The 27,818-nt window shown below is 34.5% G+C and overlaps 2 protein-coding genes across 4 annotated transcripts in view; one reads left to right on the forward strand and one right to left on the reverse strand.

Moving 5' to 3' along the window:
* Window positions 1-21,132, reverse strand: part of LOC123523061 (endophilin-A2-like) — a 50,527-nt gene extending 29,395 nt beyond the window's left edge. For 2 of the 3 annotated variants that reach the window (XM_053549372.1, XM_053549371.1), the window contains exons 1-4: window positions 21,005-21,132; window positions 18,529-18,597; window positions 8,288-8,360; window positions 7,336-7,479 (exon numbers count right to left, since the gene is read on the reverse strand). In XM_053549372.1, coding sequence (XP_053405347.1) covers window positions 7,336-7,479; window positions 8,288-8,360; window positions 18,529-18,597; window positions 21,005-21,049 — 331 coding nt within the window. In that variant the 5' untranslated portion in view covers window positions 21,050-21,132. Of the gene's footprint in view, window positions 1-7,335; window positions 7,480-8,287; window positions 8,361-18,528; window positions 18,598-20,763; window positions 20,827-21,004 lie in introns of those variants that run through there. The other variant, XM_053549373.1, reaches the window with a different exon arrangement.
* A 1,238-nt stretch (window positions 21,133-22,370) lies between these two features.
* The window catches only part of LOC123523059 (uncharacterized), a 34,098-nt gene continuing 28,650 nt past the window's right edge, over window positions 22,371-27,818 (forward strand). The window contains exon 1 of the mRNA XM_053550331.1: window positions 22,371-22,490. Coding sequence (XP_053406306.1) covers window positions 22,371-22,490 — 120 coding nt within the window. The remainder of the gene's footprint in view (window positions 22,491-27,818) is intronic.

Consider the following 27,818-nt stretch of genomic DNA (forward strand, 5'->3'; position numbering starts at 1 on the left):
ACCTGGATATTAAAAAATTAATTAATTTAAATAACAATGTTACTGCCTTTTAAAGATAAAAAATGTTAAAAATTAGAGTTTGACATGCTATATAACCAAAATAATGTCATAAAAATCCTTTAATCTGGGCAAATATCTCCAAAATAAAATCCCAAACCCATAATTACATTTTAAAAAAATTTAATAAAATATAAATTTATTTACAACTGTGAAAGTTTCAGTAAATCTACAATGTAGAAAAAATTTTTTTTTGCAAAAAATTTATAAAGAGTGAATTTTCCCCCCTAAACTTTTTTTAATGAAACAAAAATTTTTATTTTTCAAAATTTTTTGTGTATTTTGAAAATTTGAAAATGGGGTTAATCAAATTTACATTGGCGAAAATCAGAACATGCAATCTACCTTAATCCCCGAGGCCGATATATAAAATACTGCTGCGGCGAATAAGAATTTACCACCCGACTCGAAGTACATCATCTGTCTTATCATAATTTTACATTCCCCCATGCATCAATTTTAAATAAGCATGGAAATATATTAAAATGGGGAAATCAAACTTAATTATCAAAACTTCCAATTTTAACAAATATTTAAATTCCACTTTAAAGGGGCCGTAACTTATACCCAAAAAGAAAAAAATTTGAAATTTCACTTCGAAAAATTCCCCTTTTTACACACCCATTTCGTTAAAAAAAATAAATTTAACATTTCCGATTTTTTTTACTTTTTTCACTGTAAACACATTAAAATTCCACAAATTAAATGCAAATTTTTCAGATATTTACATACATTATTTTAAAAAACACCCTTTTTTTTTGGGGTATCATGGTTTTTTTTGATGTAAATTAATTTCTAAACTTAACAAATGTTGTATGACCCGCCGAGACCGTTAATTGTAATATTTTACACCCACCTTTGAAAATTATTAAAATTTACAAAAGGTTTACTAACAATTTTTATGTAGAAAAAAGTTTTTTTTGTGTTATTTTTAAATATTTCAATTTAATGCGATGTAAGTAGAATATTTCAGCTTTCTAAAACTAACATTTTCCCGGGATTCTTTCTCTGATAATAAAATTCATCGTCAAATTCACATCCCCACGAAACTGATACGTCAAAATTAGCAGATAATAAATATTTTTTTTTCAAAGTAAGAAAATTTTCGGCAAACCGACATTTTAAAACTTTTTAAAACTGTATAACGAAAAACGCGGGTTTGTCTTTTTTTTTTCCCTTTTCTCATATTTTCAAAAAAAAATTATTGTAACAAGGGAAAATAATTATTAGCAAATTGATAATTTTAAAAACTAAGAATAATACCGGGAGCAAAAAAATTTTGCTTTTACCGGGGTTATCAAAAAAATTTAAAAAGTGTGACGCAAACAGCATGACTCTGCCGCGACTTTACTCGAAAAACGCCGCCTGGGGGGTCCGATAACCGCGTATAGTCGGGAAACGGGGCCTACAGGGGGAAAATATACGCCTTTTTGCATTTTTGGCCCGAGGGTTAACAAGAGATTTTAGGTACTCCACAAAATTAAATAAATTATGTAAAAAACTTGTACTGATAAATGAACTTAAAATTTCAAAAAGAGGGATAGCCAGCCCCTTGCCAAACATTCCTCTATGGATGAAACATCAATTTTTAGACAGCGTAATTTTCCTTACTACATGATATATTACTTACGGGCAAAATTGTTTACATTACCAATTTCTTGATATATGATACTAACTTATTTTCGCAAAACACTGAAAGTGACAGATGACAAAGAGCGTAATTATTTGTATTTCATTTTTCACACATATTGCTTTCACATGATTATTTCAGCTTCAATAGCGAGATACTAAAATATTTTAAATAAAAGGAACCTTTAAAAACCTCATCTGATCCAGTAAGTCCACTTTAAATCACCATCATCATCATCATCATCATCACCATGATCATAATCACTAAATCAAAAACCTAATAACAAGAGCTGTCAGAGGACAGCAATTCTCAACTATTCAACAGCCTTGTCAATGAATGAAAATAATTATGGGATTCAGTTCAATTACATTACATTGCTTTTAGTGTACTACTTAGCCCTTAGCCTGCTTAATTTCTAAAATGGACTATCCTCATTCAATCTGGGCATACCTATTATTTTAAGGGGTGTTTTACTTTAAAAAACACTGACGAATACGAACAGTGCGCCAGATAACTGCCGGGTGTGCAGGGTGTCTTGGGCTCACTGGTCGCAAAGGGGAGAAACTTGCCCCACAGGCTAAGGTTAGGGGCAAATTATTTTAAAAAAATCAACTATTTGAAGCCCTTCCAATAATACTACTTACATACAAAAGCTTTAGCAACATTTTTAAGTTTTAAAAAGGGCATAATTTTAAAAAAGAAAAACAAATTATGTAACAGCCCCCTGAGGTCATTCTATGCCCAAAACATGTATGAAGTTTGAAAGCATTTGGCCTAAATTTTTTGAGAAACCGCTCACATGCACAACTTAAAACCCTTTTGTATGGGCACGATGCAGGGCAGCGATAAAAACTCTACTATTTTAAAAAAAGTAGCCGTCAATTTTTTTGCACAAACTTGTAGGAATGAAACAGCATTTTTTCAAAAAAAGCATAAACAAGTCAGTAGCAAAAAACTTTTCACGGGAATCTTGACCTTTAAGTCTTGTACATGGAAGAAAACATGTGTAAGTCCTCAAGGAAATAATATAAAATCTGTGCAAACATATCTGTCAAGTGAATATCATTCATAAAGTACTCAAGCCAGAAAAAGCAAACATTGAATGTTTTCTGTTTTAGTTTTCAAGATCCTAGTCTGTAAGAGTAGTCTTCCCTGACTGTCAGAGTAATCTCCCCTCATACAAATAATCATTTTCATTGTGCTAAGGGACTAGATATACTGTAATGAAAAGAACACAGAAATGAAACAATTATTCTGTACCATCTAGGGACATTATACACCAGTCTGATTGTTGTACGAATTCGTCAATGTCTAGTAAACAAATGCAAACATCAATACCGCAGTAAGTATTTCTTGGCGTCCACTTATAAGTTTCCTATTCTCTTGACAATCATTTATTCAGCTGGTTTGCTTCTGTCTGTTAATGAAGATTTTCATATTTCATCCTCTCAGTGAGGAATCAATTGAATCTGCTAACATATGTAGTTATAGCAGGCTGTCCAGCCCCTTGTAAAAAAAAATTTAAGACAAATTTTAGGACAATTTTAACCCTTACCGCTAAAGGTTAAACAAACTGTAGGGCTAAAATATGGAACCACTGGTCAGTTGTCTACAAACTGGATGAAAGTGCTTGCACTGAATAAGAAGATCTACAAAACTACATTAAAACATATTTAGGTCTAAAAAGAATTCTTTGTTTCCGGTAACATGCTCAAAAAAATTAGGGTAGGCAGGTCGGAAAAAAAATTTTTTTTAAATATTTTTTTATTAATGGAGACTTTTCGGAAATTATTTTTGTGTCAAAAATGAATACAAATAAGGGGGTTATGCCTTTAGAGCATCACGAAGTTGATTTCTAACATCAGCGACCATGTTTAAAGCATAACAAGTGTAGTTTGTTAACTTTTTGTCAAAAAGTTGAAAAAAATATTCTAAAAGGCCATAAAAACATTTAGGGTCAGGCCAAAAATTTAGGGTAGGTCGGGATAGTGGAAACAAACAATTTTGTTTTTTACGCCTTAGCATTAAATACTTCCCAAACTCCAATTTCACATTAAAAACTGGAATTTAGGTGTCTGTGCAGGCTGATCATGGTCTGCACTGTTCGCCATTCAGTCAGTATCATTTTTGGTAAGCACCCTTTTTAACAGTTAGTGGTACTGTCCAAACTGAAAGATGGACAAGTTCATTATAGCAATGCAGCAAACATTTAAACGGCTCCAGAAAATTGGTATAATCAAAGAAAAGCAAGGAGGATCAAGATAAAATTGAATGATCTTATCATACTTGTTCACACTTCCTTAACCTTTCATCCTGCATTTTGAAAATTTATTTCCTGGTGATGCAAAAATCAGATAGCCAATTACAACATTTTTACATTGATGTTCAGCATGAGGTTCTCTGGTTATATCACCTAAAGGACTGTTCTCTCACAGGAAATGTTGCAAAAGTATGATTTCTTCCAATGGTTACAGGTTACAATGTATTAACATTTTATGATTCATTTTCATTTTGTTGTATACTCTAGACTATTAGAGACTTATTTAAACAAGCAAATTCCATGAATTGGTATCCCCTGCCAAAAGGGTTTGTGGTGAGGAACAGCAAAACAGTATATCCAGCAAAAAGTTAAGGATGTTAATAAGAGGGAAATAATTTCATTAGTCAAAATCAGTTTAACAGAAAATGAATGCTATTTTTTGGTGGTGGTGGGGGGGGGGCAGCAAGGGTGACTGGGTGAGGGTACAAAACATCATAATTATGTTGATTATAAATATTGATGGAAAATTTAAAAGAAAAAAAAAAATGGGTGAGGGGGGGGGGGGGGGGGGGGGGGGGGATGCATGCTTGGGGTGGTGGGCATGACTGGGTGGAGGAGTGAGGTGGGGGAATGGTACAACTTTGCATGTTGATAAATATTCATGGAAGGTTTGAAAAAAATAATAAAAAGGAATAAAAAAGAATCTTTTTTTTGGGAGGGGGGGATGGGGAGGGGGTGTGACCAAGGCAAACTTCGCATGTTTATAATAAATGTTCATTGAAAAGAATGAAAGACGTTTAATGAAATTCTACCAATTGGTTGGTTTGTTAAGTACAAATCTGTAGATTTTTAAACAATTAAAGGGCAATAACTCTAAGGAAAATTGACCAATTAAAAAAAAAAGACAGGCATCATTGAAGTATGTTGGTTCATATTTATTTCAAGTTTCATGAAATTCTACCAGCTTGTTACTGAGAAATTGCTGCAGACGTGGATTTTTCATTAAAATCAAGGGCAATAACTCTAAGGGAAATTGACCAATCAAAAAAAAAAACTTGACGGGCATTCTCGCAGTATGTTGGTGCATGTTTATTTCAAGTTTTATGAAATTCTACATGATAGTTACTGAGAAATGGCTGCGGACGGACATTTTTGGGCATTTTTCATTAAATCAAAGGCAATAACTCTAAAGAAAATTGACCAATCAAAAAAAAAAACTTGACGGGCATCATCGCAGTATGTTGGTTCATGTTTATTTCAAGTTTCATGAAATTCTACCAGCTAGTTACTGAGATATGGCTGCGGACGGACCCAGGCACGCACACACGCACGGGCATGACGGACAGACAACGCCATTTCAATACCCCCCTCCTGATTTCATCGGCGGGGGATAACAAAAGGTCATTTACATAGAGTTAGATCCCTATTAGCCTTTAGCCTGCTGGCCGCAAGTGATTTTGCATTTGCGAACAGTGCAGACCAAGATCAACCTGCATGTCCATGCTGGCTGATCATGGTCTGCACTGTTTGCTATTCATTCAATAAACTTTCGCTGAACACCCCATTAAATAATAAATGGTATTGCCCAAACTGAATTATGGGCCAGTCCATTTTAGAAACTGAGCAGGGTAAGGGTTAAAGATTATGTTTCACTGGTTTTCATTTAAGATTCTATACCATAATCTCAAAATACTGGTGTAAAACTGTTTGGTTATCAACTCTGTTTGAAATAGACAATAGGACTATACACACACTATAAACTTGGTTAACCCTTACCCTGCTAAATTTCTATAATGAACTTGTCCATCTTTAAATCTGGACAGTACCATTGACTGTTAAAAGGGGTGCTTACCAAAATGATACTGACTGAATGGCAAACAGTGCAGATCTTGATCAGACTGCATGGATGTGCAGGCTGATCAATATCTACACTGGTGGTAAAGGCAGAATCAATCGTGTCCAGCATGATAAGGTTTAGATACAAGGAGTACTGAGTTAACATAGATCTGCCTGCCTAAATGATGAAAATGATTATCATGCAATAACTAAGAGTTCTTCAATTTCAGTAGAGGAATCACATAAAACTTATTAAAATGAACATAACACACTTCAACCACTTAGCTTTAACTGAAAAACACTTCATTTATAAGAGATATTTAATAGAGGCTTCATTAAAAGGCCAATTAGACTCTCTTCTATCAAAAGTTGTAATGTTTTGTTGGTGTAACAATACTGTGGTTTCACTGAGCTTCAATCACCTTCTGGATAGTAAGCATTTAAATTTATAAAGATTCCATCTATAATTTTATAATCTTGTTTAAGTCTATTAAAAAGAGTATTTGTTCGGACAAAACACTTTTGACTTTCTTGAAAGAAAAAAAAAGAGTTTAGATGCAAGGGTTTTAGAGGTTGGGTTTAATTTTAAAACATGATGTTTCAGGAGTGGTACTTTTAAAAAACATTTTGATGTAAAGCAGTGGAAAAAATACACAACTCTATTACATTTTTCTGGTCCATTTGAAAATAGAAAAATAAAAAGAAACACTTTTCTCTGGCACCATATTTTGTGCATGTGTATGAAGTTTTTCTAAATTTTCTATATTTCTGAACTTAATACATTATAAGTATATATTATGTATATGTGTGTAATAAGATTTTTTTGTGGGTTTAACATAGCACTGACACAATCATAGGTCAAACGGCAACCTTGAAGTGATTAATAATTGATTTATAAAAATCTTCCCAGCAGATAATAAAAGATGAAGCCAACGTAAATGACCGAAGGATGGACAGACCAACGGACATGCATGACGCCAATACAGCCCCCATATACTATGTATCTGGGAGTGTTATAACACTTATAATGAATGTTTCATCAAAATATTCTAAAAATAGTAATATTCTCAATAAGAAATTGGCATTCAAATTAACTTCAACCATTCCCTTTTCTCAAGTTTCTACACTTGTCATTAGCAGTGAACAAAATTATCGTAAATGTTGATATTGTTGTTATTACCTTGAAATCACATATTCCTAATGTGAGCCCTTCCCGTACAGAATGACAATAACAGGCTGATACTATCCCATTTGTCCAGATAAAAACAACTGCTTAATATGTGCAATGTTGATACCTGTCACAGTAACTGGTGTTGTCCACAAATGTACTGTAGTTCTATATTTTAAGTCATATCACATATCTGCATCAATGAAAAGTTATGTTTAAATGAAAATCAGGTCTAGGAGTCAGTCAAGAACTTGAAGCCTGAAAACTTACATTGTAAAAGCCAGAAATCTCTTTTCCGATAGAGCTATATAGGGAAACTCTGGCAATAAAAAGCCTGAAACTGGGACCAGCCCTTAAAAATCTGAGGCCTTGAAAATGTCTTACCAAAAAGTGAATCTTCTCCTAAATCTTGCCCATGTTTTTGCATATGTTCTCCCAGCGTTCCCTCTGGTTGTGGGTACAATGCGCTCTTTGCCTGTCCTCGAATCTTTTGAAATGAACCCATAGCGGACAGTTTTGCTCTGGAAGCTGTAAATGTACCATAAACCTTTATATACTAAGAAATCAATCTAAAAGGATAGATCTGAAGTTTTCAATGACTTCAGGATAAGTTCCACTCCAGAATATTTGTCAGAACTATTTTTATCAAGTAAGCCTTAAACAAGAGCACCGTCTATGGATGCCATCGCTCGTCTGCAAGTGCTGGACAATATGTAAGAAAAGAGTTAAGAGTTCAGATTTTCTAAGTACAAAAAGGGCCATAATTCTGACAAAATGCATATCAGAGTTATGGTTCTTAGCCTACACAGTCATCTAATGATGATAAACAGGTGTGCCAAGTTTTAAACCTGTAGCTCTTACAGTTTTTGAGAAATGGTGGACCTAAACAAAAAATATAACCAAGAAACCTTATAAGTATAAAAATGGCTATAATTTTGACAAAATACATATCAGTGTTATGGTTCTTGGCCTACTAAGTCATCTAATGATGATAAAAATGTGTGCAAAGTTTCAAACTGTAGCTCTTATAGTTTTTGAGAAATGGTGAATCTAAACAAAAAATTTAACCAACGCCAATGCCGACGATCAAGTGACGACAATACTTCATCGATTTTTTCCATAAATCAGACGAACTAAAAATATAGTATTTCATAAGAAACTTGCAATATTTCAAAAATCAATTATAAAGGAAGTTTCCACCATCTAAATGTAATAAATGGGTCAAAAGTCAATTTCAAATTGCAGTATAAGCCTTCCTGCGCTAAAATATCACTGAATAATATATTTGCAAAAAATAAACAATCTAAAATGAAATTACCACAGAAATGAAACTTACCAGGATTAGGCTGAAGAAATTCATGAGTTTTGGAGATCAAGTCATCGACCAGCTTCCCCATTACATCAATTTTCTGAAAAACAGGACTTCATTTATATTTTTGTTTAGTCATCTTTTTTAAAATGCCCGCCCGCTTAGCTCAGTAGGTAGAGCGTCGGTCTACGGATCGCGGGGTCGTGAGTTCGATCCTCGGGCGGGGCATATGTTCTCCGTGACTATTTGATAAAGGACATTGTGTCTGAAATCATTAGTCCTCCACCTCTGATTCATGTGGGGAAGTTGGCAGTTACTTGCGGAGAACAGGTTTGTACTGGTACAGAATCCAGGAACACTGGTTAGGTTAACTGCCCGCCGTTACATGACTGAAATACTGTTGAAAAACGGCGTTAAACCCAAAACAAACAAAATTTTTAAAATACCTTACATAATACAAGCCATATGGATATGAATAATTATTTTTAAAATCAGTGGTATTTAGGGATCATGGATATATGCAAAAAGAATATTTTAGGAAAAGTTTATCAGCTGTCTGTTTGATTGGGTTTAATATATATATTATGTTATACTCTAACACGCCCAGCTAATTATCTACATACTTGTAGAGCAAAATGTATCTCGGGTTATTCTGAATTAACTGACCTTGAACTATGCTGTGCCTGCACCGTGTTTTGGCTAAATGCTGCAGCGTTGTTTGAAGTAAGTCGTGTTAGAATCGAAATAATAAGGATCTAAATAAGGTTTATCATAGAATAACCCTCGTTTGTCGTTCTTATGTGTAGGAATACATCACTCAGGCCTTTGTGATATATTCATACGCATAAGAACGACAAATGAGGGTTATTGAACTTATTCTACGATAAACCTAATTTTGATACTTATTATTTCTTAAGTAACAGACGGTTCATGTTATAAACTGACTTTCCACCTACCCTGGTGGATTTAGACACCCAGACCCCACTCCATCAGGCATACTGCAAGCCAACTTCATCAAACTTGAATCTGACATTTTTTAGGAGAACATTTCTTCAATCTACTGACCTACCACTATTATGAACCAAACATGACAAAGGCTTTGTTTGTTTGTTTGTTTGTCTGTTTTTGGGTTTAGCACAATTTTTCAACCATATTTCAGATGAAAAAGTGTATCTAACTATCTCATCATTTTTTTGGTAAAATTCTGAACATTTACAGTACTCATAACTAATGATCACAAATATTCAGCAAATTGCTGTGTGAAAACTTAGCATATCTACCGTAGACAAAATATGAACTTGCTACATATGCAGAGTATGTGAATAGAAATTGCGAGAATTTCAAAAGATGTTTTGTTGTACATTTCAACACCACTTGAAAACACTGATAATACAATTTTAAAATGACTACATAAGGTTCATGAAAATATTACCAGTCCATTGTGTATTTATCTTAGCTAGTCAATAAACAGCTCTTAATCAGTTTTTAATTATGCAAGCAAACATTTATAGCAAAAATGTCTCTTAAACCATCACGAAGCATTTAAGATAATTTATTACCATAAAGCCACGTGCATTTAAAGTTGTTTTTTTTCTGAAACCTTATAAATTTGGTTGTCAAAATACACGCCACAGATTTCAGGTCTTCTGCTATGCCGAGGGCGCCTACTTAATTTTATTTAGATTTACAAGAACTAATTTTGGAATGATTCTTGGAAATATCTTTATCAAAATACAAATCTCAAGTCTGGCAAGTGATTTCTTACTGGAGAAGATAGGGTATGGGAATTGGGTCTATGCATACAGGGACTTATATTTTGGGGTATATTACAATACAGAAGAAATTTTTAACAATGTAAACAAATTGTATCTTATCACTATTTTTTCAACATACACGCAATGAAAAAGTAATGCTAAAATTAATATAACTTCCTGTTTCACTTTTTACAAATTAGGAATAAAAAACATTCTTTTCACAACTGAAAACAAGAGCTTGTAGAACAAGAAATGCCTCCTTGATGCATTCAGGAACTGCACAAGGAACAGAAGTTATTTGGTCACAGTGCACTGGATGTTTGACATACTGACCTCAAATCAATAATTATGGGTCATTTACCAGTCATAAGTGACCTCCGTATCAAATATGATCTTAGACCAAAGCATTCTCTGGTTATTGGGCAAAAAAGGTTCTACTGTTCTGTGTCACTGTGACCTTTGACCTTCTGACCTCAAAATCAATAGGGGTCATCTGCTGGTCATGATTAACCTCCCTTTTAAGTTTCGTGGTCCTAGGCACAAGTGTTCTCAAGTTATCGTCCAGAAACAGTTTAACTGTTCCGGGTCACTGTGACCTTGATCTTTGATCTACTGATCTCAAAATCAATAGGGGTAAACTGCTGGTCATGACCAACCTCCCTATCAACTTTCATGATCCTAAGCGCAAGGGTTCTTGAGTTATCATCCGAAAACCAACTGGTCTATGGACAAACTGACATACCGACCGACCGACATCTGCAAAACAATATACCCTTCTTTCTTCAAAGGGGTGGCATAATAATTCCATTTACTATTTGTTACTCAGTATAACCAAAACTGCTAAAATATTATATACAGTGTACCACGTGATTTAATAATGAGTTTCTTTTACCATTCTGAACCTAACATTAGCCTGTAGCTGCAATCTTTTAGGTGGATGTAACCAAATGGAAATATTGGTAGCAACTAAATAGGCAATTAGCCTACTGGCAATAAATCAATGTCTGGACTTTATATTCTCTCTAACTCTCCCTACTTTAAAAGACTGCTTGTCAATACATCATGCAAATAAACAATCCTTTTCTCATCAAAGAACAAGCCTATCAAACAATGTAGAATAGATAACATTATATTTGTTTGTAATAAGTGAAGATAAATTTGTAATATATAATATATGACATACTCCTCTTTGCACAACTGGTCAACCTCTCAAGCAAGACTTTCCCGGTCTTTTATATATCAGGGATGTTTTTTCTTACAAATTTAACATCCTTAAAACAGCTGCCTACAAAAAAAGCTTAATTTGAAATCAGCTTGTGAGCGGAAGCAGTGGTCCAGTGGTAACACTGTCTGACTACTAAACCAGGGGTCATGAGTTCGAGCCCCCGCTTCTCCAACTAAAAATTACTAACTTTGGGATAAGAGTCCCATGTATGGGTGCTTTACACCTGGCACGCTAAAGAACCAGGGAAGCTTCTGGAATAGGAGTGTCTTCTGTATCTTGTACTATCCTTCCACTTACATTACTAACAGTCTACTGGAGGAGTCACCCATATGGGTTACCAGTCATAATTAAGGGTGTGATTTTATCATGAAATTACCTCCCCTGATATCTAGTCAATATTAGAAACAAAAGTAGAAAATCATACACATATTTATTTTACAGCATTCTAGTAAGATTCCATGCAGGGGTTAAAAAACATGTACACATTGCTGCTGGTTGAACCTTTTATCTGCTAGTTTGGGACAAAATGGTCCTGAGAGTGAGAGAACAAACCCAAGAGAATGATAACCATGACATTTGTACCATCAATTGACCTTTACCCTGCTAAATTTCTAAAATGGACTGGTCTATCATTCAGTTAGGGCAGTACAACTTATTATCCAAAGGGGTGTTCACTGAAAATTTACTGACTGAATAGCAAACAGTGCAGACCATGATCAGCCTAAACACAGGTAAAATATGGCAAAAGATATCTTTCAAGCCATATATCATATATCAAAAGCTCTTAATATATTTAGTTTAAAATTAAAATTTGAAAAAATAAAACTGAAATCAAAAACTGATATTCTTTGCATATAAAATGACCTATATCATTCATTAAATAACACAATATTACTTTTGAACTAAGGAACATTTGTAAACATTGCAACAAATCTGATTAAAAATATCCCATAATTTTGTACTACTCACATTTTTATATAAATTTGACTGTCTGATGTAGTCAGTCAATAAAAAACAATTATAGTACCAAAACTAAAATTCTCCATTATGATAACCTATTTACAGTAAGGTCTAACAAAAAAAAATGTTTGTTTACGGTAACATGCTAAAAAAAATTAAGGTAGGTACATTGTATGTCAGTACATTTTTTTTTTGTGGGGGGGTGGGGGGGGGGGATTTTTTCTACTAAGTGGGACTTTTCGGAATTATTTTTGTGTCATAAAATGAATACAAATAAGGGGGTTATGCCTTTAGAGTATCAGTAAGTTGATTTCTAACATCACTGACCATGTTTAAAGCATAAAAAGTGCAGGTTAAAAAGTTGAAGAAAAATTTCACCAATGCAATAAAAACATTTTAGGGTTGGGAAATTTTTTTAGGGTAAGTCGGGATACGGCCAAAAATTTAGGGTAGGTCGGGAAACAAACAATTTTTTTTTACACCTAATTATGCAGAAGCATGCATAATGTTTATGACAAATATATTAAAGCATAGATCACTCAAACATTTTTTGTGACAAAACTGTTTACTTATTACATTAAAACTCAAGAAATTGTTCACTCATAACATATGAAAACAAAAACAACATAGCTTAAACACAATTTTGTTTTAAAACATGAAGATTATTTTGGTACATTATTTCAAGTTATAAATTACTAAGTGGAACAGAATGTCAGTTTAAGAAGATACTGTAAAATTGAGAAGCATATCATAAAACTTTAAGTTAACACTAGAACAAAATCTGATCCCAGTGGCCTTGACCTTTGGGGTATCTGACCCTTAAAGCCAAATAAGGTTTGCCCTTTACAAAGGCCAGTCCCTTCCTGAGGTTTGATGATTATGACAAGAAATATAACAATTGAGAAGTTTGACATAAAACTTTAAACAAGAGGGCCAAAATGGCCCTATATTGCTCACCTGTTATCATTGCACTTCAGGACAAGAAGGTCAAAAAATCATAATCAAGATCAATTAAAAGAATTATGAGAAAATACAGTTTTAATTTTCTTAAAGTTACTTCAAATAAAATTATTTCAAATCAGGCCAGCAGTTTCATGCCCGAAGGATTACATTGAGCAAAATTTTAACTGATGAAGCTCAAAGGACAGGAACAACAAAGGGAAGAAATTAAAAATAAATCTATGTCCTCAGAAAAAATATCTATGTCCAAAGGACAGGAACAACAAAGGGCGAAATTTAACCAAAAAGAAACTAGAGCTATCACTAAAGGTGATGAATGTACCCCCCGCATGCACTGACACAGTACATTGCAATTTGACACACACAAGACTGCATAATTATGTGGACTGTATGTATATAGACTGTATGTATACAGTATAGTAACAAAAAACAAAGTCCCATAACTATGCAGAATATTTATCTAAAAGAATGTAACATGCCCCATGCACAACTAGGGTTGGTACTGATCACTTGTGTGAAGTTTCATTAAATTGTGTGCAAGGGTTTGGTAGATTAGGCACGCACAAGATTGCATATGCAGACTGTATGTACATAGTATGTTAACAAGAAACAAAGTCCCATAACTCTGCAATTTTTGTCGCTGAAAGAACCTAACATGCCCCATGCACAACTACTGTTGTTACTGATCAGTTGTGTGAAGTTTCAATAAATTGTGTCAAGGGGATGAGGAGAGATGGTGCCCATAAGATTGTGTCTATGTCTATAGTATAGTAACAAAAAAACAAAGTCCCATAACTCTGGAAAAAAAATTTCTGAAAGAACCTAACATGCCCCATGCACAACTACTGTTGTTACTGATCACTTGTGTGAAGTTTCATTAAATTGTGTCAAGGGGATGAGGAGAGATGGTGCGCACAAGATTGTGTCTATGTATATAGTATAGTAACAAAAAACAAAGTCTCATAACTCTGCAAAAAAATTTCTAAAAGAACCTAACATGCCCCATGCACAACTACTGTTGTTACTGATCACTTGTGTGAAGTTTCATTAAATTGTGTCCAGGGAATGAGGAGAGATGGTGCGCACAAGATTGTGTCTATGTATATAGTATAGTAACAAAAAAACAAAGTCCCATAACTCTGCAAATTTTTTTTCTAAAAGAACCTAACATGCCCCATGCACAACTACTGTTGGTACTGATCACTTGTGTGAAGTTTCATTAAATTCTGTCAAGGGGATAAGGAGAGATGGTGCGCACAAGATTGCGTCTACGGACAGACGGACAGACAACCAGACGGACGGACAGACAGACAGACAACCTGAAACCAGTATACCCCCCCTTACAACTTTGTTGTAGGGGGGTACAATAAAACATTCTTACAAGGTACAGATTATGTCAAAATACACCTAAAAATTGGAGGAACCATCCATGTTGTACCACAGACAAGAGGGCCAAGATGGCCCTAGGTCGCTCACCTAAGAAACACTCCATAACAGTGTAAAACATGTTTGACCTAGTGATTTCATGGAAACAAATATTCTGACCAATTTTCATTAAGATTGGACAAAAAAATTGGTCTCTTGCGATAAAACAAGCATTTTCTTAGATATGACCTAGTTTTTGAGCCAAGATGACCCATGTTCAAACTCGACCTAGATTTTATCAAGGCAATCATTCTGACCAAAATTCATGAAGATCAACTGAAAAATACAGCCTCTATCACATACAGAAGTTTTTTCTTTGATTTGACCAATTGACCTAGTTTTTGACCTCAGATGACCCATATTCAAATTCAACCTAGATTTCATTAAGGCAATCAACCTGACCAAATTTCATAAATATCAACTGAAAAAAACAGTCTCTATCGCATACACAAGATTTTTCTTTAATTTGACCTAGTGACCTAGCTTTTGACCTCAGATAATCCATATTCAAAACCGACCTAGTTTTCATCAAGGCAATCACTCTGACCAAATTTCATGAAGATCAATTGAAAAATACATCCTCTATTGCATACACAATGTTTTTCTTCGATTTGACCTAGTGACCTAGTTTTTGACCCCAGATGACCCATTTTCGAAATCAGCCTAGATTTTATCAAGGTAATCATTCTGGCTAAATTTCATGAAGATCAGTTGAAAAATACAGCCTCTATTGCATACACAAGGTTTTCTTTGATTTGACCTAGTGACCTAGTTTTTGAACCCAGATGACCCATTTTCGAACTTGGTCTAAATTTCATCAAGGCAATCATTCTGACCAAAATTCATGAAGATCAATTGAAAAATACAGCCTCTATCGCATACACAAGGTTTTTTACGTGATACGACCTAGTGACCTAGTTTTTGACCCCAGATGACCCATTTTCAAACTCGGCCTAAATTTCATCAAGGCAATCATTCTGACCAAAATTCATGAAGATCAATTGAAAAATACAGCCTCTATCGCATACACAAGGTTTTTCTTTGATTTGAACTAGTGACCTAGTTTTTGACCCCAGATGACCCATTTTCGAACTCGGCCTAGATTTCATCAAGGCAATCATTCTGACCAAAATTCATGAAGATCAATTGAAAAATACAGCCTCTATCGCATACACAAGGTTTTTCTTTGATTTGACCTAGTGACCTAGTTTTTGACCCGAGATGACCCATTTTCGAACTCGGCCTAGATTACATCAAGGTTATCATTCTGACCAATATTCATGAAGAAGAATTGAAAAATACAGCCTCTATTGCATACACAAGGTTTTTCTTTGATTTGACCTAGTGACCTAGTTTTTGACCCGAGATGACCCATTTTCGAACTCGGCCTAGATTTCATCAAGGTTATCATTCTGACCAATATTCATGAAGAAGAATTGAAAAATACAGCCTCTATTGCATACACAAGGTTTTTCTTTGATTTGACCTAGTGACCTAGTTTTTGACCCGAGATGACCCATTTTCGAACTCGGCCTAGATTTCATCAAGGTTATCATTCTGACCAATATTCATGAAGATTAATTGAAAAATACCACCTCTATCACATACACAAGGTTTTTCTTTGATTTGACCTAGTGACCTAGTTTTTGACCCGAGATGACCCATTTTCGAACTCGGCCTAGATTTCATCAAAGTTATCATTCTGACCAATATTCATGAAGATTAAATGAAAAATACAGCCTCTATCGCATACACAAGGTTTTTCTTTGATTTGACCTAGTGACCTAGTTTTTGACCCGAGATGACCATTTTCGAACTCGGCCTAGATTTCATCAAGGTTATCATTCTGACCAATATTCATGAAGATTAATTGAAAAATACAGCCTCTATCGCATACACAAGCTAAATGTTGACAGACGACGGACGACAGACGACAGACGACAGACGACGGACGACGGACGCCGGACATCGAGCGATCAGAAAAACTCACCTGAGCATTGCTCAGGTGAGCTAAAAAGTGGTCTCGGTTTTTCCCTACGGCCAATAATAATAAAGTTACTTAATAAGCTATTTATAGTAACATAAAAGGGAAGTAACTGAAAAAAATTATTGTAGGTCAACAAAAGAAGGATCTGCCAAATAAAAACAAGAGCACTGCAATCGACGCAAATGCAGAGCAATATACACACAAAACAAAGTCATATGACGTTTGACACCTAAGTGTGACCTTGACCTTGAAGTGAGCCATCCAAATGCGCTCTGCACATTGTTTGGATGAGGGGAACATTTCTGTCAGGTTTCTTTGAAATGTTTCAAGGGGTTCAACAGTTACAGAGCAGAAGGGAAATTGCTAACCAACAGACATACAGACTGACAGACACCGAGGAGATAACATAATATGTCCCTTCGGGCGTATAAAAAGGAATCAAGATCTTATGGTGATACAAGTTGTGTGCAAGTTTGGTTAAAATCAAATATTAAGTGAAGCTGCTATTATGCCAAAAAGGTCAAAATAGCTAATTCTGGCCCTTTCAGGGGCCGTAACTCTGGAACCCATAATGGGATCTGGCCGGTTCAAAAAAGGAACCAAGATCTTATGGTGACACAAGTTTTGTGCAAGTTTGATTAAATTCAAATCATAAATGAAGCTGCTATTGTGCAGACAAGGTCAAAATAGCTAATTCTGTCCCTTTCAGGGGCCATAACTCTGGAACCCATGAAGAAATCTGGCCAGTTCAAGAAAGGAACCATGATCTCATGGTGATACAAGTTGTGTGCAAGTTTGGTAAAAATCAAATCATAAATGAAGCTGCTATTGTGCAGACAAGGTCAAAATAGCTAATTTTGGCCCTTCAGGGGCCATAACTCTGGAACCCATAATTGGATCTGGTCGGTTCAAGAAAGGAACCAAGATCTTATGGTGATACAAGTTGTGTGCAAGTTTGGTTAAAATAAAATCATAAATGAAACCACTATCGTGCAGACAAGAAATTGTTGACACACAAAAATAGCAAATTCTGGCCCTTTAAGGGGCAATAACTCTAAAACTCTGGTCCCATGATGGGATCCGGCCAGTTTTCGAAAGGAACTGAGATATCATGCCAATACAAGTTTTGTACAAGTTTGATCAAAATTGCTTACAAAATGTGGTCTCTATCTTGTTCACAAGAAATTGTGGACGGACGGACGGATGACGGACCAAGGGTGATCACAAAAGCTCACTCTGTCACTACGTGACAGGTGAGCTAAAAAGCTATCACAGTATCTGATCCCAGTGGCCTTGACATTTGGAGTATCTGACCTTTAACTAAACAGGAGCTGTACGAGGGCAACAACCCTCAACTATTCAACAGCCTTGTCAATTGAATGAATATAAAAGTCGAAAAGGGTGGCATAATTTTGTAAAAATGTATAGCAGAGTTATAGAACCTGTGCACTGCAAGTCCCATCATTCCAGAGAACAAGTGTGTGAAGTTTCAATCCATTGATTCCCATTAATGGGTACTGAGATACCAGCTTACATGTAAAAACTAAAACCAAAAATTGCTAAGTCGAAAAGGTGGCATAATTTTTTTAAACAAATTAGAGTTATTGAACCTGTGCGAAGTAAGTCAGTTTATCACAGTGGTGAAAAAGTGTGTGAAGTTCCAATTCATTTCTGCAAGTGGACTGGTAACAGAGATACAAGTTTACATACAAAAACTTAACCAAATCAGGACAACAGCACTGCCACACAGATGAGTCCAATTACTCTAGCTATTTAGCTGAGCTAAAAATGTCTGCCCCTTGCTGAGACCAATCTTTTTTGAAGGTTTGATGATAACAGCTGAAATTAAGATAATATGGTAAAACTGAGAAGTCTGCCATAAATATTTCAGTGATAACATGCCAGGGCCAGTACAATAGCTCTCCTTATTCTAAGCTGAAAACAACAGAGTACTTACCCTTTCCATTTCACAAAATTCATCATCAAGCTCTGTTCCCTTGGCCCCTCCTATCTTCTCACTCATAAACTGAAAATATAAACATCTTAGATGAACAAAGAGGCTGGAACATGGACAGCATAAATAAAATTGCAGGATTTCAGTGCAGACCAAAATAGGTATGTATATATACAGAAGGAATACATTATTTTTTGCAAAGCTAAACAGGTCCACAGAATGTTGGTTTTCTTTGTGGTATGTTAAGTTAACTATTTTTTTATATTTGAATGGTTGAACCAAATTAATCAAAAACATCATTCTCTCCCAATACTGTGTGTAGAACTCTAATAAAAGACTAAAGGAACAACCTGTATGAACCTATGAAATGTCTGCATGGTCTTTGACAACCTAATGAGTTAAACTGTTAAAATAATCTATAAAGGTCTGGTAAAAAAAAATTCTAGGCAGACATGAAATTCTACTTACATGAACTTTTCTTAATTGGCATGCTTGATACATGTACATTTGCTTAACACATAGTTTAAAACATTTGTGTCATGTAATTCAATGACCTAATATCGCTTACCTGACTAAAATGGGTAAATAATTGCAACAAAATTGGTAGAGGACCTCTATGCAATATTACATGCGAAATACAATGTATCTAAGCTTTATAACTTGAGTTTTTCAGATAAGATTTTTAAAATTGTTCTTACATAAGTCTATAATTATGTAAAACAAGTGTCCACAGGGATATTGAATGAACCTCACAGAGGATCACTAGGGGATGTATCATGTTACGTATTAAATATCAAAGCTCAGGGTCTTGCAAAGAAGATTTTTAAAGCTTCTCTTATGAAATTATAAAAAGTGAACACCAGGGTGGGGCCAATTCTGACTACAGGGGCATGACTTGAACAAATTTGTAAGAGGATAAGTACACAATGCTACATGGCAAAGTCAAGGCTGTCTTTATGTAAGGCTATGTAAACACAAGTGAACCCCCGTGGAAGGGCCAATTTTGACCACAAAAGCATGATCTGAACATTTTTGAAAAGGACCAGTACAGAATGTACATCACAGAAATCTGTTTTAGGCCTTGAGATTTTAAACAAGAAGATTTTTTATATAAGTCTATGTAAATCAGGGCTCCAGATAAGATGCGTATTAGCGTAAATTATGCTTTGAAACAATGTATATAGGCATGTATGATAATTTTTAAGCATATAAAAACGTATATGAAATAACAGAAACGCATGCAATGACTTTTTACTAGTGTAAACAAAATCTGAACATTCTGGATGCTTTACGTAACAGAGCATGGTCGGCATTATTTCTCCAAAATTGAACGTACACACGCATTGAATGGAATTCTATAAACCTAGGCTAAACTATATCATACAATATTTACAGTCACCCTATTCTTTTTCATTGAAAATTATGACGTTCATTTCGTATGAACAGCAAAAGGAAACAGGGCGTTCGGTAGGTTCTGAAACTCAAGAGTTATTGACTCTTATTGAGCCTAAATTTTCAATGGTCAAAATCAGATTTTCAAGGGTCAAGATCAGCTTTTCAGCGGTCAAGCTATATTTTTATAAATGCAACTTCCACAGACTTTATCTGAAACAAGTACATTTTAAATTTAGTCATTACAATCCAGCTTGGCAATGAAATGGGCAAAATCTGCAAGGATAGGTAAAAAGAGAGAGATTTCTGGCATGCGTATGTGTTTTCACTGCCATGCCGGGCTAAATCCACTCTCGTTGGTTGGAAAAATGGCATGAGAGCTACCTTCAATGACATTTTTTTCAATATCGACAAACTCTGAATATTTTAAAGAAGCATTTAAATCGAAAGCTGTGGGTTATTTGGTGACTATAAATGTAAAGAATTTCAAATTGGAGAAATAACAGTCAAATCACGGTGGGTAGTCAACACAGCAGCTTTATGTCCAGCCGCAGAGCTTTTCTTTTAGAAGATAAATTTGAAAATATTGTCATAGATAATCTTAAAGCCAGTATGAGAACGCAACATCGCCATGAGTGCATGACACCGGGCTTCCTGGAAGATTTACATTTTTAGTTTAGATAGACAGATAGAAGTATGATATTCACAGTAACATATGTGACGACACCAATATAAATTGCGGTTTTTAAGTGAATAGGTTCTCGCAAATTTTCACTTTCTTTTAAGTAGTGAATAGTTTCTTTGTAATGTATATTAAACCCAAAAAAAAATTATTTTTGAACTCACTTGGAGGCTTTGCCTTATTTCAGGTTTTCTTTATTTCAACTGCCACAGATTTTATAAAACATTATAATATATAGAAAGTATGACACCTTTATTAGAACTTCATGTTATGACAAGTATTTCGAAATAAAAACGTAAATAAACAGTGAAAGAAAAGGATTTTCCTGTACATATTTTTTGTGTTTTTAAACTGGGGTATGAACATGTATTCACGACAGGGAATTTAATCATAATTTCATTTTACCTGGTTTGCCTTATTCAATTGTTTTTTAAACCCGGCAAGCGACATTTTCGCTTATTTTAGTCGGAAATTAGTTATTCAAAATTGTTTTGACGTTTGTGCCGTCTACAGGAAGTACTCCCACTACAAACGGTGTGGGGTCAAATTTTTCCATAAGGAGGTGCTCTCCCTTGATCCGTTAACTAGGGTAATGACCGCTAAATTTCTAAAAAAAAAGGCTGCATCCTTATTGAAATCTTAATACTTACTATCAGTACAAAATACTATATCATTGCATTAATTACGGATATTTTAATCTCAGAAGACAAGAACTGGCTGCTTCGGAATCAAGATTCCTCCGTGTTATTCAAGTACCATTAAATGTGATTTATAGTTTCAATTTGACGGCTCAAACGGTCCTAATAAGAAAACATATATATTTAGAATTCCTTTATAATTTTCTTATAATTTCATTGTTTGTTAAGTATATTTCTCTATATTCTATATAATTATAAGTAGCATGAATCATCCATTTAAAAGATTTCAGGGCCGATTGTTTAAATACTATATATGCAGTCAAAAAAGGTGCGCCCGAAAAGTGACTACCTAAAGAACATATCTTCATTATTAAGTACGACTTTGTGACTGAATTTTTATACTTTTGGTAGAAAAAGAAACATTTTTTCATAAATACAGCAGGGCAAAAGGTATCACCCCAGGTCTTACCTAAATTGCAACTGAACAAAGTTATACCCGTTCTTTATGGCTCTTTTTAAGTGACAGTGTATCAAAAATACTTGGCTTTAAACTGGGTCTTAAGTAAACGGATCTAGTAACAAAACTGAGTTGAAATTCATGTTTATTGACCAAATGTTTTGTAAATAAAAATCGCAAGAGTGGCAACCGTCTGCATAGAGAAAGTTTTACTTATTTTTGTCAGCATTAAAGAAGATCCAGAGTGACAATCTCCAGTCCCTTGAACCAACATGTCCGTAACTACCTGTCACTAACCGTTTTGAACACCATTTCGAAGTTACAGACAAAGCACAGACATATAAAGTAACTTCTACAAAATGATATGCATGGACGCCTGGGCGATACTAGGTCCAAAGAGTTACTTAATATTTACTGCAATATGCAAACGTAATGGATTCCTTAATCACAATTTCTGTGCCTATTATATATAGTATACCTTCATTTAAGACAATAGATCAAATGAGGTATTGTTGCAGGTTGCCCCGCCGATATTATCATGCTGAATCAAACTATAAAAACCGCAGAAGTAATGCCGCTCGCATGAAATTATTACCCAAGACACACATAGATAACGTCTCGGGGATGGTTGGCAACTCCGAGATAAAATCAACTGAGTAAGGAATCTCGGGGGCCAATGGTAGAATCCAGTTTTGATTTAGAACAGCAAAAACTGTGTGCAGATCTGGATATGTACGACTACATCAGACGTAACTTAGCCATTGATGTGACCAAGTTCCCAAAGTGGATTCCCTGGGTACCTCGCAATTAGATTATTGCATTTTTTTCGCAGATGATAACAATTAACTATCACAACAACAGTCTTTAAGTGCTGTGTGGCGGCTGTATAAGGTCTCCCAATACTTGGACTCTGTGTTATTATATTTTCTAGACCTTCTAGATCATGGAGTACATTCGTCATTACTATAATAGAATTCCGCTTGAGCCGGTGCTAGGGAGCGTGAGAGGTGTGATCATTTCATTACCTTTCATGAACAGACTTTAGTTAAACTGAGTCTTCAGTTATGTTGTAGGGTGCGTTCTATGCTTTTAAAGGATATTTTCACACAATTGTTAAGTGGTATCAGCATCATATTGGACAAACTGCAACAAGTTCAGTTGTATTTGTATTACCCCTGTATTGATGGAGACCCACTGACTACCCGTAAGGTAAAGAGTACAATACAGAACTTTGAACTATACCTTCACGGCTTATTCTCCAGTTCATAACTGAGACAAACTAGAACTGTAGAAGCTAGATCGAAACACTTGATTAGTTGTGCACGAGAGAATGGCCGCCACAGAACTCTCTTCCCATCAATGTTAGAGTTGGCAATATACTGTCTAATCAAAAAGAACAACAAACGATTCCTTAATAGCACACTATGCAAACTGATATACGAAGGGGTAAAAAGAGTGCGTGCGTGTTTACTCTAGAAGTCTTTATCCAAAACCCGTTTGTTCTATTCATTTGGCTCTATGTCTGTATCTGTATCTATATATATTAAAGAAGCGTCTATATGTACAACTGTTTTTATCTCTTTTTTTAAAAAAAATCTTTTTCTGTATAACTTTTGACGTGTTTGTATACGTAATAAAAAGCTAAATAAATGTGGTGTGATAATTACATATAATAAATACCGTGGGTTTCAAATAACATTCATTAAATAACTTTTCTTTTCAGTTTCGGATAGGCTGAGTTTGTTTTAATTCTGTCCAAAATTGTTATTTTGCATTGAGTTACGAACTTGTACTCATAATTTGATCATATAATAAGAGAGCATGCACTGTGTAAGAACATTAAATTTGATGAAATACCTTGAAAATAACATTTGCAAATACATGGTAAAACATAGATTTTACAGAAAAAAAAATTGCGAACGGTGCAAAAATGTCACTATTTAACGAAAATCATGGAAAATACCTTAGCTAAAATTTTAACGAACAACAAGGAAATTTGCTAAATTCACATGTGATTCTTTCCACCCTTCTATTTTTGCAGTTATGGCTCGCAGTAAACAACATACTGATAAGCAAAATTTCAGGTCCCGTACAAATATGTAATAAAAAATCTGTGAATTCAAATTTACAAAATGACACTAAAATACTGAAAGCATCCAGTATTACAAGATTTGGTTCATGTAAAGCGTTGAACATTGAGGAAAAAAATCATGTTTTAGGTTCAGCGCTATCAGAACTATATTAGGGTTTTTTGCACTCATTCTGAATACGCAAATTAACGTACACTATTTTAAACGAGAAAAGTTCTTTGTTTCAGTGCATACTTAATTCTTACAACTGCCATTATACTGGAATGCATGTTTACTCTACATGTTTGTTTCATTCTCCATTAAGCTACAGGAGAACCGGAAACGTCAATATTTTTCCATATTCAGACGTCTGAATTTCATACCAGGTGCGTGCCGTATTTTAATGTTTATCGTTCCGTTTTTTTTTTTTTTTATTATTTTACATTGTCAGTATTATTCAGGCCATAGAAAAAATTCAGAATATTTATATAATATTAATATATGTAGAGACGTATGTAATAAAGAGATAATTAGCCTTGCATCGAGAAATATGCACTAGTTGATTTGCGGAATAGTATTGCGCTTTATTTCCGCCGCAGAGCTCATGCATATTTCTCTGCACAAAGCTAATAGCATATAAATATGGAACCATTTTAAGGTAAAAAAGAAAATGGTCGATTATTACAGCAAGACTTTCAAATGCACTGAACGAACCTTAATTCTCCAAAGTCATTCGGTGCATTTAAATTAAAGGTACCTCATTATATGTTTTAGTATAAACAGCTAAAGTATTGACCTATTAACCTCTCGAAAACATTATACCCGCATTGAAGTAAAGTTTACACAGTTTGAAAACATTGTTTAAATACGATTTCTCCTTATTGTACTCTCCGTTTGAAACCGTAATGTCTGTTCCGTGACTGTTCGGTCAGCTGTTACCTACGTAACATTACGTTACCTATTGATATACCGATTACAGCGTCACAAAGATCAAATGGCTCTGTATGAGAAGTCTTAATTTATAACTGAGTGAATTAAAGCTAATGTTCAGAGATGATAATTAAGGCGATTCTTTAAACTACTGGATAAAATTGTATATAATATGTTTTTTACAACATTTTTCGTTGTACTTTTTAAACAAACAAAAAATTGAAACTGTTAATAATTGATTCATAAAAGCGAAAATCAACTTTAGTTTTTATTTAATGTTTTAGTTTAACTTTAAGCGATTTCAGTATCTGTCAAAGTCATTTGAATGGTGTGATTTTATTGTGAAAACTGTTGTTTTAGCTGACATAACTAAAATTATCTCTTCATCGCCTCTTGATAGCTATTGTGATAAAAACTATCTTATTGATAAACGATCAATCATTTCCAATTTAGTGCATTAACATTTTCATTTTAAGATACAAAGAAACAAGAAACAACATTGGGGATATTTAAGTTAATCGTTTCAATTTCAAAATAATAAAGGTAAGTTTTTTTTAAACTTTATTTTGTTGTTTTAATTTTCCTAATTAGTAACGTTGTTTATCATAGTCCGAATCATTCGGACTATTGCAAAGAACAAATTTGTCGGAAGCTTTGTAGAAACCTATTACTAGTAGCCATGTAGCTTGGGAAATCGTTGATAATCGGTGCGGTGTCAGAATAAATCATACTTAATATATATGTATAAGTGATCCGACTAAATTTGCGCTAATTAGTGTTAATTTGCAGCCATTGAGTTTCTTTCATTTGCAGAAAGAAAAAAGTTAGAATTTGTCAGACTGGATTCCGATGCTAGTCGACATGATTATAACGGGGCTATTCTTCTTAAAGTATAAAAGAAGTCTAAAATGTTACTTTCCAAAATCTCTTCTTTTTTTTTGAATTCCAAGTTTTAGAAGTGACTACATGTTTCTTTTCATCATGTATATTATTTTATGGAATACTACAAGTAAAAGTCTGAAGCATGATTCAATGCAATGCATACTTTTAGACAATGATCAACAACATTGTTGTATACATGCTTTTCTTTGACAATAGGCTGTTTTTCATGTGAGCAATTTAATAAACAAAATTTCTTTAATTATGTTAACCGACGGGGGTATTTCAGAAATAAACGTACAAGAACGGCGTCTCGTCACGTCGCACTTTTCCCACCGACAACGTCCGATGAGACAGGCCGATGTTAAAGGATAACTATTTACATTGGATCTGCATGCTAGAATTTAACAAAATTATTTCTGCGGCAATTGTCTTTGCGGCCAGTTTTCTTTATTTTTATTTTTTCCAAAGTCGGCAAAATCAGTGACTATTTATTCTTTTTTTTTTACAATAAAAGTTTAAAATATGTACAAATTCGCAAAGAGAAGAGTCAATTAATTTTTGGCCATTGCGTAATTGACTGTGAAGCAGTCGACCTAAAATTGCTAAAATTGTATCCTAATTGTTTCATTGACATGTGATCATATTTCGATTAGATGGCATTGTCTTACGAAATCGAACAAATTATCATTGCCCCAAGATAGGAACAGTAGACAAGAATAATATATCACCTGAAGTTTCATTTATCAGATAAGGTAGTTTTGTAAACGTTTCTGTTATTGTAAGCTTCTTTGCAGTCAAAACAATGCTGTAATAATATATTACAGTGAAGATAATTATCTAATCACTATTGTTGTTTCTGATCATGCAAATTCATATAGTCGTGATCATTTTGATAGCCCTTTGACATAGTACAAAGGCCTCGTTTACATGTGAGCCGTGCCATGAGAAAACCAACATAGTGGGTATGCGACCAGCATGGATCCAGACCAGCCTGCGCATCCGCGCAGTCTGGTCAGGCTCCATGCTGTTCGCTTTTAAAGCCTATTGGAATTGGAGAAACTGTTAGCGAACAGCATGGATCCTGACCATACTGCGCGGATGCGCAGGCTGGTCTGCACCCATGCTGGTCGCAAACCCACTATGTTGGTTTTCTCATGCCACGGCTCATGTACAGTTGAAACTCTATATCTCAAAGTCGCTTATCTCAAAATTCCAGCTATCTCGAAGTCATTTTCAAGTCCTGTCCCGATAACACGTGCACAAATTATCATTTTCAGTCGAATTTCGATTATCTCGATTTAAAATGTTAGATCCGCTGGAATTCGAGATATATTTCCTAGATATATAGGGCTTCACTGATGCTAAACATATATGAGAGGACCAACTGCCTAGAATAACCATGAGGTGAAAATATGTTTGTTCATAACATTTTAAAATTATTCATAACATCTTAAAATAGAAGACCAACTGCCTAGAATAATAGGTGAAAATATGTTTGTTCATAACATTTTAAAATTATTCATAACATTTTAAAATAGAAGACGACTCCAAAATCATATATTCAAAAGAAGAATGCGTTTATTTATAGAAGGCCCTATTTATTGTTAAATCCTCCAAAATCCATGTTAACTTTTCAGGCAAACTTCTCCATCCATTTTAACCTATACAAAATACATGGCGTTTAACTGAATTCTCGCCTACAAAAATTTCTGCGTTGCATTCTGCCCTGGTAGTACCAAACCGAAGAAACTAATACGAATAAAGATTAAAATTTATTTTCAATTTCGACTGTAATGATAGGTACTACCAGGACACGGGCTTACGGAACATTAATTTTTGCAGACACCAGCGTTGTTTCGTCCCACCCCACAAACAGCTGAAACAGTTTGAACCATCACACTCGACGAACCAAGTACGACTCTTCTCGCGGCACACATCTGACGTATGCTTATGGTGCCAGAAAGCAAAATGTGGTTGGTCCCCTTCGTTTGCTTATCTTCTCTACAGCACGTGCTTGTTGCGGTAAGTTTCAAATGGAAAGTATTAAGAAAAAGAAGTCAACGTAATATTGATTTTCAACAAATGTTGCTACTTGAAGTACCTTCTCCTCTGTTTCAAGTTGTTAGTTTTACATATATTTCTATAAAAAAAATATCAGACATATTATACTGCTCTTCATTCTCGTACCTAAACGTTATTCCATCATTGGTAGTTTGCGGTAGGGAATAATTTAGTCTAAGAAA

This window comes from Mercenaria mercenaria, chromosome 8, assembly GCF_021730395.1.
Source record: "Mercenaria mercenaria strain notata chromosome 8, MADL_Memer_1, whole genome shotgun sequence".
Classification (NCBI taxonomy): domain Eukaryota; kingdom Metazoa; phylum Mollusca; class Bivalvia; order Venerida; family Veneridae; genus Mercenaria; species Mercenaria mercenaria.